Source organism: Vanessa tameamea, chromosome 2 (genome assembly GCF_037043105.1).
Source record: "Vanessa tameamea isolate UH-Manoa-2023 chromosome 2, ilVanTame1 primary haplotype, whole genome shotgun sequence".
NCBI lineage: Eukaryota > Metazoa > Arthropoda > Insecta > Lepidoptera > Nymphalidae > Vanessa > Vanessa tameamea.
The window spans coordinates 12,386,058-12,404,412 of NC_087310.1; the positions used below are offsets into that span (position 1 = coordinate 12,386,058).

An 18,355-nucleotide genomic window follows, 5' to 3' on the forward strand; every position below is an offset into this window, starting at 1 on the left:
TCTCAAACGACTTTAGGAATAATATTTGCAAATGGGACAGCTATTAGCAAATTATACTGTTTGTCGGGGCTTTTTTTATTTATGTTTAGCGATTGGAGAAATACGGGTTACTCTGGAGATAACAAATGAATGAATATTAAAGTACTTTTAGTATCAAATACATTTGAAACACTTACACGATTAAGGTAATCTAATCGCACAATAACTTAATTTTTTTTTATGATTCAGCAATTATTATAAAGAAATTTCAGGATATTAAAAATATATATAATATTTATCAATAGCTTTTCAAGAACCCATATTTACTTATATTTAAAGATTTTGGGGCCTCATACTTATTAAATTAGATTTTGTTGTTCTAAAGCTTATGAGAAATGAGTAAGTATGATAGAGAACTTTTTTGTGAAGTTATAATTTGATGGTAGGGCTCTGTGCAACCCATTCTAGGTAGGTAACACCCATTTGTCATATATTCTACCGTCTATCAGCAATACTTATTTTTGAATGTGTTCCGGTTTAAAGGGACTACAGACACAAGGGATATAACATCTTAGTTTCCATGGTCGGTGGCGCATTGGTGATGTAAGGAATGGTTAAAATTTCTTACGGTGACAGTGTCTATGGGCAGTGGTGACCACTTACCATCAGATAGCTCATCTGCTTGTCCGCCAACCGATCTAATAAAAATACTTACTTAAATCATTTATTAATTCGGTTATAAAAATATTTTATAAACACTTATACGAAGCAAGTATTGTATATTATTAAGCTTTATTCGTAAACATTCAAGTATTATAATTTACTTGAATGTTTACGACATTCAAATTCACATAAAACTTTATAACGACAACTCGGCGGTGAGGAATAAAAAAATATATTTAGTTTAGAAGCTAAATAATAAGTACCTACAAAGCATTCCTAACAATCACTCTATTACTTTTTTGATATAAAAATCTCCAAGCATTTACAGTAACGGCGTTATTAAGTCAACGCTTAAGAATAAAATAAGTGAAAGTAAAAAAAGGTACTTTAAAAGCGCCATAAAAAACTATACATAAATACTAACTTCTGGAGTTTAAATAAGTTGTTAAATGTTAAACCTTACGCATGCTCACAATATTATATTATTGGCTGCATATGTTGAAATAAATACCATTATGTATATAAAAAAATACGACTTCTTTAAAATAGATTACCTAAATAGTTTAATAGTTTTAGAGATAACATGTCATTAAATATCTCATTTTATTAAACACCACACTACTTGCCGAAACAGCCATGCCCGGAAAGCAGCTGCGTTAGCCTGTACGAGTCATGTACCATCTATTCTCGCTGCCCAGCGACTCAGATGTGAGCTCATCGCCTCTACTGTCGCAAGGCCCGCTTATGTGGACCCTAGGTCGTCCTCCGATCTGTGAATTGGGACTCGTGTGACTAAAGCCTAGATATATTTTTTGGACTTTGGATCCACTAACCCGCATTAGAGCAGCGTGGTGGAACATGTTCCAAAAACTTCTCCTCAAAGGGAGAGGAGGTCTTAGCCCAACAGTGGGATATTTACAGGCTCTTAATGTGATGTGAATAGATGACACCGTGCTTTAATGTAATTTATTTAATAATCATTAATGGAAGCATTAATTTAAACAGATAAAAGAAAGAATTATGATCCGTAAATCCTCAGATTTTATTCTTAACTTAAATAATACTTTATTAGTTAAAAGTTCAAAAAGTTCTATCATATTTTTATTACCTTTATTATTTTTTCAATAATAGCGCCATCTACTGTAAAATTTTAAAATCACTGTGTGAAACCAACTGCCATCTAGTACACATTGTAGTTTCTATTACGAAAATAAAATTAGGACTTTTTTATGACAAATTTATTCTTAATGATGAATTGCGTATAAATATTTTGATAATAATTTTAAGTGTATAAAAGATTTTTTAAAATAAGAAAAAAATATGTATATAAAACAGATAATGTATAATTTTATTCTGTCAAAGTCAAATTTTGCTCCTTGCCGACTGTCGTCAGTATATAGACGTACCTACGTCGTAATGACATAATCAGTGAAATCGAAGTTTGTGAATTTTGCTGTCAGTGTCATTTTGTGCGGTAACGGAGTTGTGGTGTCGAGCGTTTTGATATTTAAATTCGATTGTTTATAAACGCGACGCTTCGTGAATGTGTGAAATGTATAATCATTTTTTAAATCAATGATATAGTCTTTTATCTAGAAGCAAAAATTGTCGCGTTTCATATTAAATTAAATTGTTTTATTATGTTAGTGAAAGATGGACGGAAATCTCAGTCGGTGTTAATTTAGCGTGTCGTATTGAAGCTGTTATAAAAGAAATGTGATCTAGTTAAGCGAAAAGTGAAGATTATACTGAGTATAGTAAGTAAATTGCTCAATTTGTACTATATACAGTAGAAAGGTCTGTGAACTCGTATGAATCTGATAATAACATATAAACAAGATTTGTTTAAGTCAAAACTTATCAATTTACTTATATCATTATAGTTAAATGTAAAAATATTTAAAGATATTTTATTTTTGTCTATTTCATACAAGGTTTTTTTTATATGCTTTTTTTTGTTTAATAAAATAAACATATCATACAAATAATCAAGTTTACAAAAAAATTATAAAATGTCTGTTAATCTTTTTGTACTAGCTACAGTATTTGTATTGTATAAATTAATAATCATTAACATGCAATAAAATAATTATATCAAATATAATTGCTATCTCTCATACTGTTTTGTTATGGTACCAATTCTCCTTCACAGGTGGTCAGATGCAGCAATGTCTAGTGAAGAGTCCAGTGTACGAGTGGCAGTCAGGTTTGTAACAAAATATTCTAACAAATTATGTAAAAATAAAAATTGAATATAATAATGCTTTGTATCTAATAATAAAAATCTTATCTTTTTCTAATCTACATTATTTGTGTTTATACTTAGGCTGTGTTTTTGTTAATCACCTCGTTGATTTATATTTTTAATTTTGTTATTTATTTGTGTTGTGGTCCAAGTGTAATTAGCTTGCAATAAATTAAATAAACAAAAGAAATTTGTTTTTATTTTATTTACAAAATAGTAATGAAATAAACTTCGAAAAGAATAATGATTAAGTTAGTCACTAATTAACTAACAAATTGTAATTAAAACCTTTTTAGTTAATTATTGGATGATATTTAATTTAACTAAATATCTCTTACATATGTGAAGTAAATTAATAACTAAGTATTGTTTATTGTTTCCCAAACAAATCAAATTCTAAATATATAAATCTTCTATCATATGTTTCTATTGATATTTTTATCTAGGTTAATTGTAATGTAAAAATCTTTTCACAGTTAACTTGTTTGCAATGAACGACTTTCTAAAAAAATCTAAATAAATATTTATCATTTGTAATGTGAGTAGTGATTATGTATTTATAATGTATAAGTATATAAAATTATGAATGTATTTTATCAAACAATACAATGTTAAATTAATTAATTAATTTTAGTATACCTTTATTGGCTTGAACTGTATGTGTCTATGTAATGGAATTTTTAATTTGAATTTCTAAATGAAAAGAACTTTAAATTTGGCACACTTCTTAATAACCAATGACAATAGAACAATTTAATAATTTTGTTCTAGTATCCTGGCAATACTGACAAGGAAAACAAAAATAAAAAAGGCTAGTATTATAGGTTGTCTACAAAGCATCCCTCTATTGTCAGTAAATGTAATTCCTTTGTGTCCTTTTTTTTAACTATTTTGGTAATCTAATTCAAGCTTTTTGTTATTTAAAAAATATATTTAAAAACAGAATATTCTCATTACATATACATCTGTCTGTTATATTCGATTATTGAAATTAATTATTTAGTAATAGTTATATTTGAAATTTTTAATCACATCATGTTTAATATTAAAGGAGGCTGGGCTATTACGTTACATAACCACCATTGTTCAATGTTTATGAAGATGCTATGTGCTCAATAATTTTATTGAAGAGTGTGTTGTTTGAATAAACATTAACTAATATTTTTCATTTATGTCTCGACATTAAAATGAATAGTGCGAAATAGTTAGTACGTAATATTTATTGAATGTTTGACAAGTATGTAATGTAAATATTACTTATTAGTAATTGTTTCGACAAATACTAATGTAATATGTTGCGATTTGCAATCACTTGACCTGCGAGTTTGCGAAATTTTTTCTACAACAGACAATGTTTGCATAAGAAAATGTAATAATTTGCAAGTTTTTATATTTCCACGGAGAATATTGCCTCGAGTCGTAGGATAATTACCGCTCGGAAAACATCTCTATATGGAAGAGGTTAAAATATAATTATATATTTCGGTTAAAAATTGTTCACTTGACTACGCATAATCGCTAGTAAAACTTAAAGTCGTCGATCATTCTTTTATAGCATGTTTCAATATTATATTATATAACCTCATTTAATGGCTGAATCTAACCACTTTTTTTTCTTCACGTACAGAAAATAAAATTGCTGGTATTTATTCAAATATACATGTAATGTATTTGCTTTTCATATAAGAAGTAATAGGAGACACATCAAAAGTATACTTCTGTGATTTACAACGGTGTTTCCCGACAAGCTCATCGATAAAAAATCACCCTTCCTACATAGGCGCCTGAAGGACGGCCGGTCCGCGCCCTACCCTAATACAACCCTGCTTTTAATATCCTGTGCATAAATGCGCGTTCATATATAAAAAAGGTGTTTTAAATATTCACTTTCAACCACCTGACGTAACCACTCTTCAATGTCTATCTGATACGTTATCATTATATGAATCATATTTTTGTGTAAAAGATTACTGCTGATAAAATAGTCAAAACAACACGCGCCATTAATGCTCAATTTATACATTAACTGTTGTGGGATAAATAAAGTTGAAAGAATAAAGAGATATAAGTAAAGAAATTTATTTTAGTGGTCGTTCGTAACACAATAAGACAATATAAAAGTTCACGTCATATAAGAAAGAAAAAAAAACATATTCCCGCCATTTAATCTGTCAAAAAATTGTTCGATTATAAATTATGAACATGTAGTTTATTTCCATTTGGAAATAAGCTAATGATAATTTTCTATCATAATCTAATTTCCACCTGAGTACTCAATATACTTTTCTGTAGCCCTGACAACATGTATGCAATTTCATGGTGACACTTTAAGTAATTAAGACGCAAAGAGTTCGTTTGTTTGTTTACAAACAAACAAACAAATTCACTTACCTATTTAAAGTATTATTTAGGGTAGCATACATCAGCTTTAGGATGAAAAAGTTTTGCGTAATTTATTTAATTTATTCAAGACGTTGCAATACGATTTAATTTACACGCAGAGAAGAAATCTAATAGTAGAATCGAGGTGTGGTCGATGTGATGTAACTTGTGTTTATACTGTTCAATGATCACATCGGTCACTGCTTAAAAAAATAAACTTATCACGTTTGAATTATTCATATAATTTTATGTATGAAGACATATCTTACGACGGAAAGACGATAAAATAGAATTGAAACATATACAATACCTATATTGTTTGATAATTTATAGTCTTGAAAACGTTTTAAATAGCTTAAACATCAATAAAAGTTTATTAAATACCCGATGAAGTCATATGTAAGATCGAGTGCCTAGTGATTGTTGATGCAGAGACACGACGTATGTACATAAATAAGGTTTTTGTTTAAGCGTGTAATAATAAAGTCGTTATAAACGAAAGCAAATAAAACGTTCGTTCCTTTCTAACATACTTTGACAATGCTTATTTATTTTAATGCGGACAGTCGTTATAAGAAAGCAGTCGTTTTTTATTTGTATATAAATATTTTACTGCCTGGGCTGCGTCTATAAACTATATTAAAATACATATTATATATTTTGTAACAAAGCAACCTCTAATGAATGTTATCAATGCTATAGTCGGAAAATGAGTTTCCATTCCTACATTCCATTTCAGACAATACCATTCTTCTATTAAACGAGTAATCCATTCATTCTTCCTATCGCTCAGTCACTCGTAATAATTAAGAACGTAATAGCCATAGTTTTTCACGTTATTCCACTTCGTCCTTAACTATAATTTTTTTCACTCATGCACATTATACAGCATTATTTTCAGCGTCTGTAACTAATGATTTAATTATATTCAACCCTATTCCGATCACATCAACCCCTTTTTTGCCGTGACACATTTGATTGACATTGATAGTCATTTAAATTATATTCTATAGCAGACATCCGTCCCGACTACGTACGGATATACCTAAGTATTTTGTCGAATTTAAAATAAAACATCCGGAACCAGAACAGCGCTACCTACCGGGTTCAACCTAATCGACCAACGACTCAAAAGACATTTGATTAAAATCAGTCCAGCCCTTTAGAAAGACTTCATAAACAGAAAGAAAGGAATCAAATATATATTAAAATTAAAGATTGAAATTATTTTATTAAATTCATTGTATTAAATGCATTTTATCCAATAAGTATACAAGTTAATAAAACGATAAATTACAAACATGTATTGAATGGAAATCGTATTAAACGAGCTGCTAACGTGAATGTAATCACATACGATTTGTCTACTTCTAGCGTAATAATACCTAGTCCATTCTTGACATAAATAAGGTTTTAATGATCTTCGGAGAAAAATAAAGTCATCGACAACTCAAGTCAAATATAAAAACAGCGTCTAACAAGTGAACGATTGCTTATAAAATACCCATTAAAAGTAATTCACATTCACAATAAGACGATGTCGTTCAGCAATAAAACGTCGTATAATAAGTAAGGTTACTAAAGTTATGTAACAACGCAGTACGCTCTGATCCTGATATTTTTCAGTTTTCATATGAAATTTTCATTGTTATTTTATATTATTTTTTCAATATGCATTTAATCCTACGATGAAACAGTAGAGAGAGAGTAAAGTTCGCTTGACGCTTGTAATATTATGATAAACATTTTTATTTAAGAATATCACATACGAATCTATTGATTAATTGTATTTCTTGATAACATATTCAGAATTTATTCAATTTATAGAAATGTTACATTTTGTAGGTATATAATTATTATTATTCCGCTGAAGTTGTACGCATAACTAAAAACGTATCCAATATTTTGAGTGTAATCTTAAAGCTACGGCCTTAAGTCTTATTCTCGTAAATTTAACTGTCCCGTTGGTAAAGCTAACTTATAGGGTTACTGGCCCCAAGGTCCTGGGTGTTAAGTCCAGGTCGGACCAATAAAAATTTTATTAAGTTTTCTTATTAAAGGTTCTCAAAATATTCATTGCGATTAGACCTAGTGATCATCCCGATATTATATTTCATTGCAGGGACTTAAATAAATCACAAACACAAATAAGCCACTAAAAACTAAAGTCATATTTAAATACGTGTCCTATCTAGTGGACAAAAATAGCGAACAATTACATTTTTTATTTTTAAACGTAACAGCGCAATGACTTCACGCCTTCGCATCTGTCTTTTCACTGATTGATCGATTGTAGTCACTATACCATATTCTTTATTTGAAAAATCGATTTGTATTTCCATACTTTATTGACATTGAAATAAAATATAAAATAACTATAAATATTCGGTTTACCGTATTTACAACCCTCGAGTTACGATAAGCTCTATCCACTAGTCATGACTAATCTAATCTAAACTAAAACTACAATAATCTCAGATCGATATAAAAAATAAATAAATAAAATCATATTGAGTATGAATATATTTAAAAGCATAATTATCTATTTTGTATCCAAATTTTGACTATTATTATTATTATTATTGATCTTGATTATAGTTACACGTGGACTACAACGACATTCGTAACTATTAAACTGAATTATTATCTGATTTAAATTATTGTAATATTAGTTTTTTTATGTTTTGATTATTTTTTGTATTTATTTATTCATGGTTTATGTTATACATTAAATAAGGTTTTGCTCATATAGTATATATATAGTAACAGCCTGTAAATTTCATACTACTCGGCTAAGGCCTCCTCTTTCTTCGAGGAGAAGATTAGGAGTATATTCCACCACGCTGATCGAATGCGGGTTGGTGGATTCACATGTGCCAGAATTTCGTTGAAATTAGACACATGCAGGTCTCCTCGCGATGGTTTCCTTCACCACCGAGCTCGAGATGAATAAACACAAATTAAGCACATGAAAATTCAGTGGTGCTTGCCTGGGTTTGAAACCATAATCATCGGTTAAGATGTACGCGTTCTAATCATTGGGCCAACTCGGCTCTATTGTTAGATTTAATTAAATAACCAGGAACAGGCTAGCTACTTTTGTACAAATAAAAAAAAATAACAACTGCAAACGACTTAAATATTACAATGGATAATTTAGAAAATCTTTCATTAATCTAACGACACATGCTTGATTAAGATCTGCTGGATCGAAATTTAGAAACATAAATTACAGTGATCTAGACCAGTGATTCCCAAAGTGGTCCAAGTGGACCCCCAGGGGTCCACGGGAGACTTGCTGGGGGTCTACGTAGGCGTGAATAAAAAATGGGGGTCCATAAGATGTTAATGGGGGTCCACGAAAATTTGTCTGCTTTTGATAGTAAAGAGCAAAAATGTAAGCATAGTTTTTATAAGGGCCTACCTACATTGTTTTAAGTACCTAACTAAGCAGATAATATTTTAATAAGGCAAGCGACTGTTACTTGTCCACATTTGCGTATTCGATATTACGTACAATTTCGTGTACAGACTTGCAAAGTGCTATCCGCCCGACAATGCTTAATGTTTGTTCAGACATGAACTTGATCACCACTATAAATACTTGATGCCAAAGGCAAACTCATTTATTTGTTTCCGGAATTTCGAAAAAAAGGTGTGAGAAAATTTATATCAGTGTTTGCTAGTGCCGGAGAAAAGTAAGTACCTACCTTTTTTTTGTTATAGTATTTAAGTATTTTGTTTACGTGTACTAGTCGGTTGATCACAACTGCTTGTATTGATAGGTAACTTAGAAACTTACAGATATTTTAATTGTCCTCTTTCGATTTGAAAACAAATACAGCACGTTATATTCAATTGTTTTTTCACGAGAGAAGCACAACCTCTCTAAAATGGCCGAATAAGCAATATTGCAGAGAAATTAATTTTGTAATTTTTCTTGCAACTAACTACTAATTTTATAAAACAGTATTTTACATTACACATTTCACAATTATATATTTCACAATTATTTTAAATTGATTTTGAAGTAACTATTTTATCAAAACTTTTCCTTTTCGGAAAGAGCAAGCGGTGCGCGGGCGACGGGAAAAGGGCGGGGCTTGAGCTTCGATGCCAGTTTGTCACGTTTTAACAATGAAACCGCAGACAAAAAATACGCAAATACACGGAGCGCGTGAACTCATTGATTTGATGAAATGTTAGTTATCGTTTTAATGGACAATTTTGGGATTTCGACTTTTATTTTTTCCTACACAAATATGATCAATATTCGATATTCAGTACACCAATTTTTATTTGTACTATTAAAAATTTGTAGTAAATTAAGTACTTTAAAATTGATACCGTTTTGTGAAAACGTCTGTATTTGGCTTAGCGGTTTATTAGTTGGTCCCTTTACAAGCCGTAATTCTATTTCCGCGTGCTGACAAAGGCTGCGGTGTAATACCTATATTCAGGAAAAAACTTGGTTACTAAAACTTTTTTTTTTTACAGGTAAGGTAACTGACACGAAACATGGCTACAGCAAAGAAAAAATGTCGACAATATAATGTCGATTATTTGAAATATGGTTTTGTTCCATCAGAGGCAGACAAACAATTGCCCATGTGCCTATTATGCAACAAAGTTTTGAGCAAAAACTCTATGAAACCATCAAAGCTCGAAGATCATCTAAAAAGGTGTCATACTGATAAAATAGGTAAAGATTTAAAATATTTTCAAACATTGAAGGAAAAATATGAAAAGAGACCCCACCAGGCACAGGCTTGCGGGCGTCTTACAATATCTCATTACTTATAGCAAAATCTGGAAAACCGCACACTATCAGAGAACAATTAATTTTACCCGCTGTTGAAGAGGTTTTAAAAACTGTTTTGCACAAATCTCCATTTGACGTACTAAAAAGAATTCCATTAAGTAACAATACAGTACAAAGACGCATTGATGAAATGAGCTCTGATATCGAAAGTTTTTTGTGCAATCATCTGCAAAAAACTAATTTTTCTATACAACTGGACGAGTCAATATTACCCGGTAATGAAGCATTGTTATTGGCATATGTCCGATTTGGAGGAAGAAATTCACGAAGAATTGCTATTTGCCAGAACTTTGGAGACTGACACTAAAGGCGGATCAATATTTAATGGCCTGAGTAATTTTTTTACGGAAAAATCGATTTCATTTACAAACATTATTTCAGAGGCAACAGACGGAGCTCCTGTAATGGTCGGGCGATATCGTGGGTTTATAAGTCATCTCAAAAGAATTATACCAGTACTTACAGCTATTCATTGCGTAATCCACCGCCAACATCTTGTGGCAAAACATTTAAATGACAGGTTGAACCAATCTCTTCATTTTTAATAAAAGCTGTCAGCAAAATCAGAAGCAATGCACTGAATACGCATTTATTTAATTGTGCGACGAAAATAATGAAGACTTCCAACGATTGCTCTTACATACTGAAGTACTCTGGTTGTCGAAAGGTGCATGCTTAACGAGATTTTACTCTGTTTTAGATTCCGTATTAGAGTTCCTAGAAAGTAGAGATCTAGATTTAAAAGAAAACTTGATCAAATTCAAAGCAGACATTGCGTATTTGACAGATTTGTTTAAAAAATGTAATGATATTGACTTGCAGTTACAAGGTGACAGCCTGAATTTAATAAAAACAAAGGGGATAATTTCGGCTTTTCTTGGGAAATTGAAATTTATGAAGCAAAACATTAGTCGGCGCGAATTCTCTCAATTTCCAAACTTGTCGCAGGTAGAATGTATTGATGAGGATATCCATACCTACAGTCAACATTTAAGTGCCCTGCATGATGACTTCAAAACCAGGTTTGAAGAAATGCTAACGATGGATATACCACCATGGATCATAAATCCATTTGATCAAACGGCATATTTGATTAAGTGGCCAATGTTGTATTACAAGAGGAGTTGCTCGAGCTAAGCACCAATAAGGAGCTGAAGGTGAAATTTAGAAAAGGCTACCAAACATTTTGGCTGCAAGCAGAAATACCCGAAAAATATCCTGGACTGTGGGAAATCGCAAGGAAATTTTTAATAGCTTTTCCCTCATCATACCTTGTCGAAAGGAGTTTTACTGTCGTTACAAACAAAAACAAAAAAAAGGAGCAAATTAAACATCATAGAGCGGGGGGATTTGCAGTTATTGCTCACAAAAATAAAGCCAAACATTGATCGTTTGCTGACACTCCATCAAATACATCCTTCCCATTAATTAAAATTATGACCTGAACCTATATTACCTTATTTTTTTCTTGTAATTCTATTCTTTTAATAAATAAAGTGTTATAAAATGTACCATTTTTCGTTTTTATTTTACCTATCGGAATATAGAGACAGAACTCAAAAGCGACACAATTTTTATTTTTTGGCGACTTTAAGAATGTGGTAGAAATGTAGCAGCAGGGGTCCACCGAAACCAGTAAAATTTTGAAAGTGGTCCACGAGAAAAATAAGTTTGGGAACTACTGATCTAGACGATAATCACAACCCCAAGCTCATCGTAATCGACTAAAAATTCAAAAAAATAGTATGTAAGATTATCATTTTCTGAATAATTATTGACTAATAGTACCGTCGTTCGTCATCGCTAACGACAGCCAGCAGCCGTGAACTGTGACCTGTCGAACATCCTCCGTCGTTAACAGCGGCTATAATCACACCAGTAACATTTCTGCTTTGACGATATTTGATCATATATTTTTAATGGGCACTTGGTACAATTTAACACAGTCGTGTAATATTGCCGCAATGAAATTACGGTAGTATTAATCGGGGACAAAATGTCACAACTTGGACTGAGTTGTTTTGGAATATTGATTATTTTTTATTTATCCGTATATTATTTTAAACAAACTGGAGCTAATTAATATTCGATTAAGATCTATTAAAAAAAAAATTGCAATCTCGGATCGGCTTTTAATCTTGTAAACGATTTTAACAAATGAAGATAATTCGTTTAGACGTTCATTTAAACTTTATCAACTTTACATATATAGTTTAATTTGCTTCTGACTCGTATCCTAGTCAAACCATACCATGATACAATATTTCTTGTTTTCACAAACACATGAAAAAACGGATCCCTGGCAAAATATATGCGTGCCGTTTTATCTCCTGCCTACCCCGTAGTGACGTCGATGCGACAAGCTAACGGGGTGTAGCAATAAATCAATGCGGATGTATAATATTGCTTCACGAGGTAATAACTCTGAAAAAGTAATTTTTGTAACAGTTTTTATCCAGTAACGTATGTTTCTAAGAATATTTGATAATATGCAATAATTAACTTGCAAGTCTGAAATATATTCAAATACTTTGATACCCGGGAAACAGATACAGATAATTGCAGATTACATAATCATTATTTTACTGAGAATTTAAGAGTAATAATCATTTTTATTACAAAATATATACCTTTGTTTGTTTTTTTTGTTTGTTGATAACCGCCACGCATTATTATACATAATTTTATATTTTTCCTCGGTTTTCTTCGGAACCTTCCTCGGTTTTAACTCTAAAAATTTTAATATTTTTATACCATTACCTACCGTTTCTTCCTATTTCATGTTCTTATAGTTTATATATATATATATATATTACTATTTTTTTTTATTTAACTGTGCTTTGTACATGGTATACGTACACATGCTCAGGATTGTCACATAGCTCTTGACTGTTGTGTGTGTCATACACAGGGTATAATTAAACTACATATAGTTCGAATAATAACAGCGACAAACAACAATACATGTCATCGTACATCAATACATACATACATACAATCATACTTAACATTTCAAACCCCTGACATTTTCATGTTATTTTTAATTGCTTGGTTAATGATACGTTATTACGTAATCATTAACATATAATGAATACTTAAATATTCGATTGTTGCAATTACGAATTGTACATAGCGACTTATCAATTATGCAATCATATTTTATCATTAAGAAAAACTTCTTAAACAATGTCATTTTTTACATTCCATATCGGTGTTATTGTATTGGGTACTAATTGCAGGAAATCGATTTCGAATTTATTTACTATTTTATAATTAGAAAGTCGAGATAAAATTTGAATTGACGAAATATCAATATTTATTTACTTATTAGTAACGCAAAAGTTTCTATATTTGAATATTAAGTATTCTAATGATTTTTACAGTAGAAATAAGAGATTACACAATTTTACATTACATTAAAAGCCTTGTCATTTAGCTTTTAAAAATAGTCATTAATATCGTGCGCCTAAAATTGATTTAATAATGCGTGACTAAGGTTATTAATATTTTTTCTCTATGGTAACGGCGCTATCGAAAATTTAATTAAAATATATGATAGGGATTAAAGTTCAAAACAATAGACTTGACCTATAGATTCTACGTAACTTTTTTTGTATTCGGGTCAAGTTTATGAAAAATATGGGTATTCATTTATTTGTCTGCCTCTGGTCAAATACATCCTTAAAATACGAAAAGTAAAAGGAAGACGTCCAAGGCTCTGTATTATATCGGGACGTACTTACGTACGTAGTTATAAACGTGTACTAAAGTAAAGCTGATTTTATGGTTGGCACGGGCGTTGCTTTTTGTTAATATCAGAAACCTAGGTGTGCGTCATCAACTTTTTTTCATAATTTTATAATCCAAGCCAGTCAATATCCAACTATGATATATAATGCACACATTTTTTATAAATTTTTTAAGCGCTGATGAAAATGAATCAATACATTTCTTCTGGATCTGCCTTCATTTTTTTATTTTCTTTGTATTCAAAGGATTAAACTCAAGATTAATCTCAGAGGCATACGTGAGAAAATCATATGGTACCCTTTTCTTATGTATCAACTGTTCTCAGTGGACAACGCAGTTCTACCAAGTTGGAAAGAAAGAAGTGGTTCTTAATATTTCTTAGAGTACAATTGTACTAATTATTATTAAATTCTTATGATAGAAATTATATACAAAAAAATAATAATAGAACGAGTAAATATTAGAAGTCTTGTCAAAAACTAGGCTGCCTTGTTTTGAAAAGGACTTATATACGGCCGGGAATATATTTTGATGACAAATAAAAGACGGTGTGATGGGTGGTCTAATATTCGGTAAACACTTTATTTGTCATGTACTTGCTTTAAGCGGCACTCTGTTAGTATAATTGCGCTTTCATTGATTTATCTACAATCTGCGATGCGAAATGCGGTCACCAAAAATCAGAGCGTACCAGAAATGGCTATTGTCGTATTTGTAACCGAATTGATTATAGATATAAAAGACATTCTGAACGCAACAAAAATTAAATGAAACCAACTGAGTTTCTCAAAATATGATGTATTATTGTTAGAATTTGTACTGAATTAGATGCCCTTCCCGACTACTTACGTGTAGAATAACAATTCATATTTTCAAGTTTTTATAAAATTAAAAATTTACATAAAAATTAATTATTGTTTTCTTTGATGTTCGAAACTTGAAAATTAGTTAAAAACCCTTAGTTGATTTTCCAAAAATCCTTTCTTTTCGGATGCTTAAGTTGAAAAATAAACTACAATCCAAAACTACAATACAAAATGTTCAAATTAAAAATATACCAGAAATTAACTTTCAAGACTCAGTAGTTTTGGATATAGTTGATAATTAATCAGTCGGAACAAACGATTTTATATGTAAAGATTTAAGTTATTATCAGATCTAGATTTGTAGATCCTGGATAACATATTTTATTGAGTTCAACGAATAAGTGAAACATCTATGCCATATCTATTATACCCTTCGCCCTTAGGACCACCCAGATTGACAAATTAACGACAGCGCGAAGGATATTACTACGAGCCGTACATTAAAATAATTTTAACTCGTTATATACCCAATATGGAATCACGATTACATTATCTAAAACGCAAGTTTATGTTACTAAAAAAATTACCTATAAACATTTTAATACTCTGTGACTAGCTGTATAACAATCTTAATAGACGATATATTAAATGTTGATAAATGCTATTTTTTATACTCTGATGACTGTTTTCAATAAACAATGGACATAGACCAGTTTGGTCGTCAGTTCATAAGAAAGTAGTGAAGGAGATTATCGTACAAACAAACTCCTTGCTAGGATAAGATTTTGCTGGCAGTTGAAACCATTACATTGCCAAAAAATAAGAATGATATTGTAGGGCATGTAAATTGGGAAATGGAAAGTAAATCTTCCCTTAAAGTGTTAACATTATTTACATTCACAAATTCTATTATTGTCAGTAAAACTTGATATAAATACCGTATTGTATTAATCGTACTTTTTTATTTACTTAAAATAGTGAGACTGACTGGGAAATGCCTTCCACAGACATTAGTAGGGGAGAAGAGCCAGTTTTCTAAAGGGACCAAAAAAGGATAGTTTAAATTAAGAAAGTGATGATATTTTTTTCTTAAATTATTATTCATTTATTAAAGAAGATAATTTAATACGATAAAACCTTAACTACTATTGAAAAATCACCGAAATATTCTATTTAAAAAAATTCACATTCACAAACTCAATCTATAATCCATTTTACTATAGTTGTTTACAATAAAATAATAAAAAATGAGTTGAATGAAGTAAGATACTTACTTTTTAGTACTAAAAACTTTGACTCGATATGCTGCCGTTCGTTGGTTTCGGTGGACTTTGAAATGTTTGTGGGTGACGGGAAATCAGTATTGTTATTTAAAAATTAAATCACCAACCAAATCCGTTGATAAACTACTAAAATAATGCAAGTGGCTCTTTCAAAACCTGGCTCTTTCATATGCTACTTCTCCCCTACTGTAGGAAATCTTAACTAAAGATATGGTATTATTAAAACAAATAGAAATTATTTAAGTTTACCTTGACAACTAGCAATGTCGTAACCTCGTCTGAATATTTGATGGCGTTTGAGGGACAAACGCTATATGGAACATATCGATTAGATACTAGTCACCCTCAGTAAAGTACATAAATAAATAAAATTATTCACAAACGAATAAAAATGATAGGAATATTAGTTGTGAAAACTTGTCACATTTTACTCCTTATTCGTTACAATAATTTTCAAGCGTCTGTTAAATCATTTAGATAAAATTTAAAATCTATTATTATGGATTAAGTTATAATTATGAAAATTAAAAAAAAAACACACACACAAAGACACACCACCGTCTTGTAATACTCTGTCAAAAAAAATATAGACAGAAAGGTTTTGACTAACAATAAGATTCGGAGACAAAGATCAGGGATCTGCAAGTTGCTACAATGTCAGAATGTCAGAAAAATGTGCAGAGTAGTTTGTTAAATTTCTATCAAATTAAAACAGTTGTTGAGTTTAATCGTGTAGAGTTGAGAATCGAAGGTAAGAATGTCACTAATCATACTTATCTAGATTAAACTGGTTAAAATATTTCTTACAGTGATTACATTCTGACCTCTGAAATATCTTTATGTACAAGCGCCAAGATTCAAATTGAGAACTTATCTAGCAGTATTCCTGGAGTATTTTGCTTAGACTTTATACTTTAGTCTATGTAATATCTATCAACGATCACCTCTGTTTAACGCAGGTTCAATGTCTCCTCCGATACCTACATGGCAAATTTTCATCTATCTAAGTAGTGTACCATAAAAAATGTTTTTTAGCAAAAAGAAAAAGTAAGATATCATAAAAAATATAACGAGACATATTAAATATAAAAAAAAATAAAAAAAACTGTATGCGTGGTTGTGTGTCTTTAAGTTTGATCAAATAATATAAGTTCCTAATTATTATAGCGATGTTGCGAAGACATTATAATTTTGTAGAAAATGTATTGCAACAAACTGACTTAAAGTAGGTATAGTAAAGGTTCTTGTACGATTATGCAAGTTAAACCTGCTTATTAAGGTTAAAGAGTCATTCAGCTTCTTTACAACTAGATTAAATTTTATTTAATTGGATTAAGAGTTTAACTGACTTTTATCAACTGGCAACATTTTACTGAGAATTAATAAAAAAATAATATCGAATTTCGAGAAAATAACTAATGAAATTGTTGCCCGCATTTTCCCCACAAATACCATGATTCTAGTTTTTAGTCAATACAAATTATGCAATCGTATTTAAAGCAGTTAATTTTTCAAATTAGCGTTTATCCAATTTGAAAAACCCTATTGAAAAGTCGTCTTCTGTCGTCTACTTACAATAGGTATTTATAAATATTATAATTACTTCGAACCCTCTATTCCTGGAACAAGTTACCCTGATACGGCATCGTCGGTAAGGTTTTATTAGTCGGAAAAACCTAACATTTAAAACCCCGGAGTACCCACTCATTTTCACGCGATTAAATCTGAACGACCAACGTCGAGAGGCCGCATTTATCAAGGTTTCTTGCGACATTTTTTCCTTCTTATGCTAAGTTTCTTTTTGTCATAGACGGAGACAACTTTTTATAATTTACAAACAATGAGATTGACATTTTTTTAATACTTAGATTTTGTTTACAGATTATGAACTGAAAATAGGGTGTAACTTTGATAATCTTATTACTATATGATAGATATTTCAAAAATTATACATCGCACACAGGAACTATAGAATTTTTGTCATTTTGTAAAGCATGTCACAGTTAGGTACTAATCAATAAATACGAATAATTTATTATAATGGATACTTAATACATTACTAGTTAACGGTTAATGCAAATGCGAGCGATTACTTGTTATCTAAAATTATTTATAAAAATAAAATCTCGTATAAGAACATAATAAACCAATTTATATTCGTTAAGACTTCGCTACATTTGCACTCCATTCATTCATATCAATTCTCAGTAAGAGGCGAACACGAGGCTGTAGTAACAAGCCCACGTCCAAAAGCGTCGTGGGCGAAGAGCAAAATATTTAGATATCGCCCACGCAAGTTCCATTTAGCTTTAACAGTTCTAACATTTATAATAAGCCTTAACATGGTCGTTAATGGTAATAAATTATTATGTAAGGCCGATATTACGTACATGCGAAATATTTGGTCACATTTAACCTTTTGACA

At 30.5% G+C, this 18,355-nt stretch overlaps 1 protein-coding gene across 3 annotated transcripts in view; it reads left to right on the forward strand.

Moving 5' to 3' along the window:
* Positions 1-2,080: 2,080 nt before the first annotated feature.
* LOC113402154 (kinesin-like protein KIF21A) overlaps positions 2,081-18,355 on the forward strand; it is a 56,912-nt gene continuing 40,637 nt past the window's right edge. For all 3 annotated transcript variants that reach the window (XM_064220694.1, XM_064220709.1, XM_064220699.1), the window contains exons 1-2: positions 2,081-2,399; positions 2,795-2,848. In XM_064220694.1, coding sequence (XP_064076764.1) covers positions 2,811-2,848 — 38 coding nt within the window. In that variant the 5' untranslated portion in view covers positions 2,081-2,399; positions 2,795-2,810. The remainder of the gene's footprint in view (positions 2,400-2,794; positions 2,849-18,355) is intronic.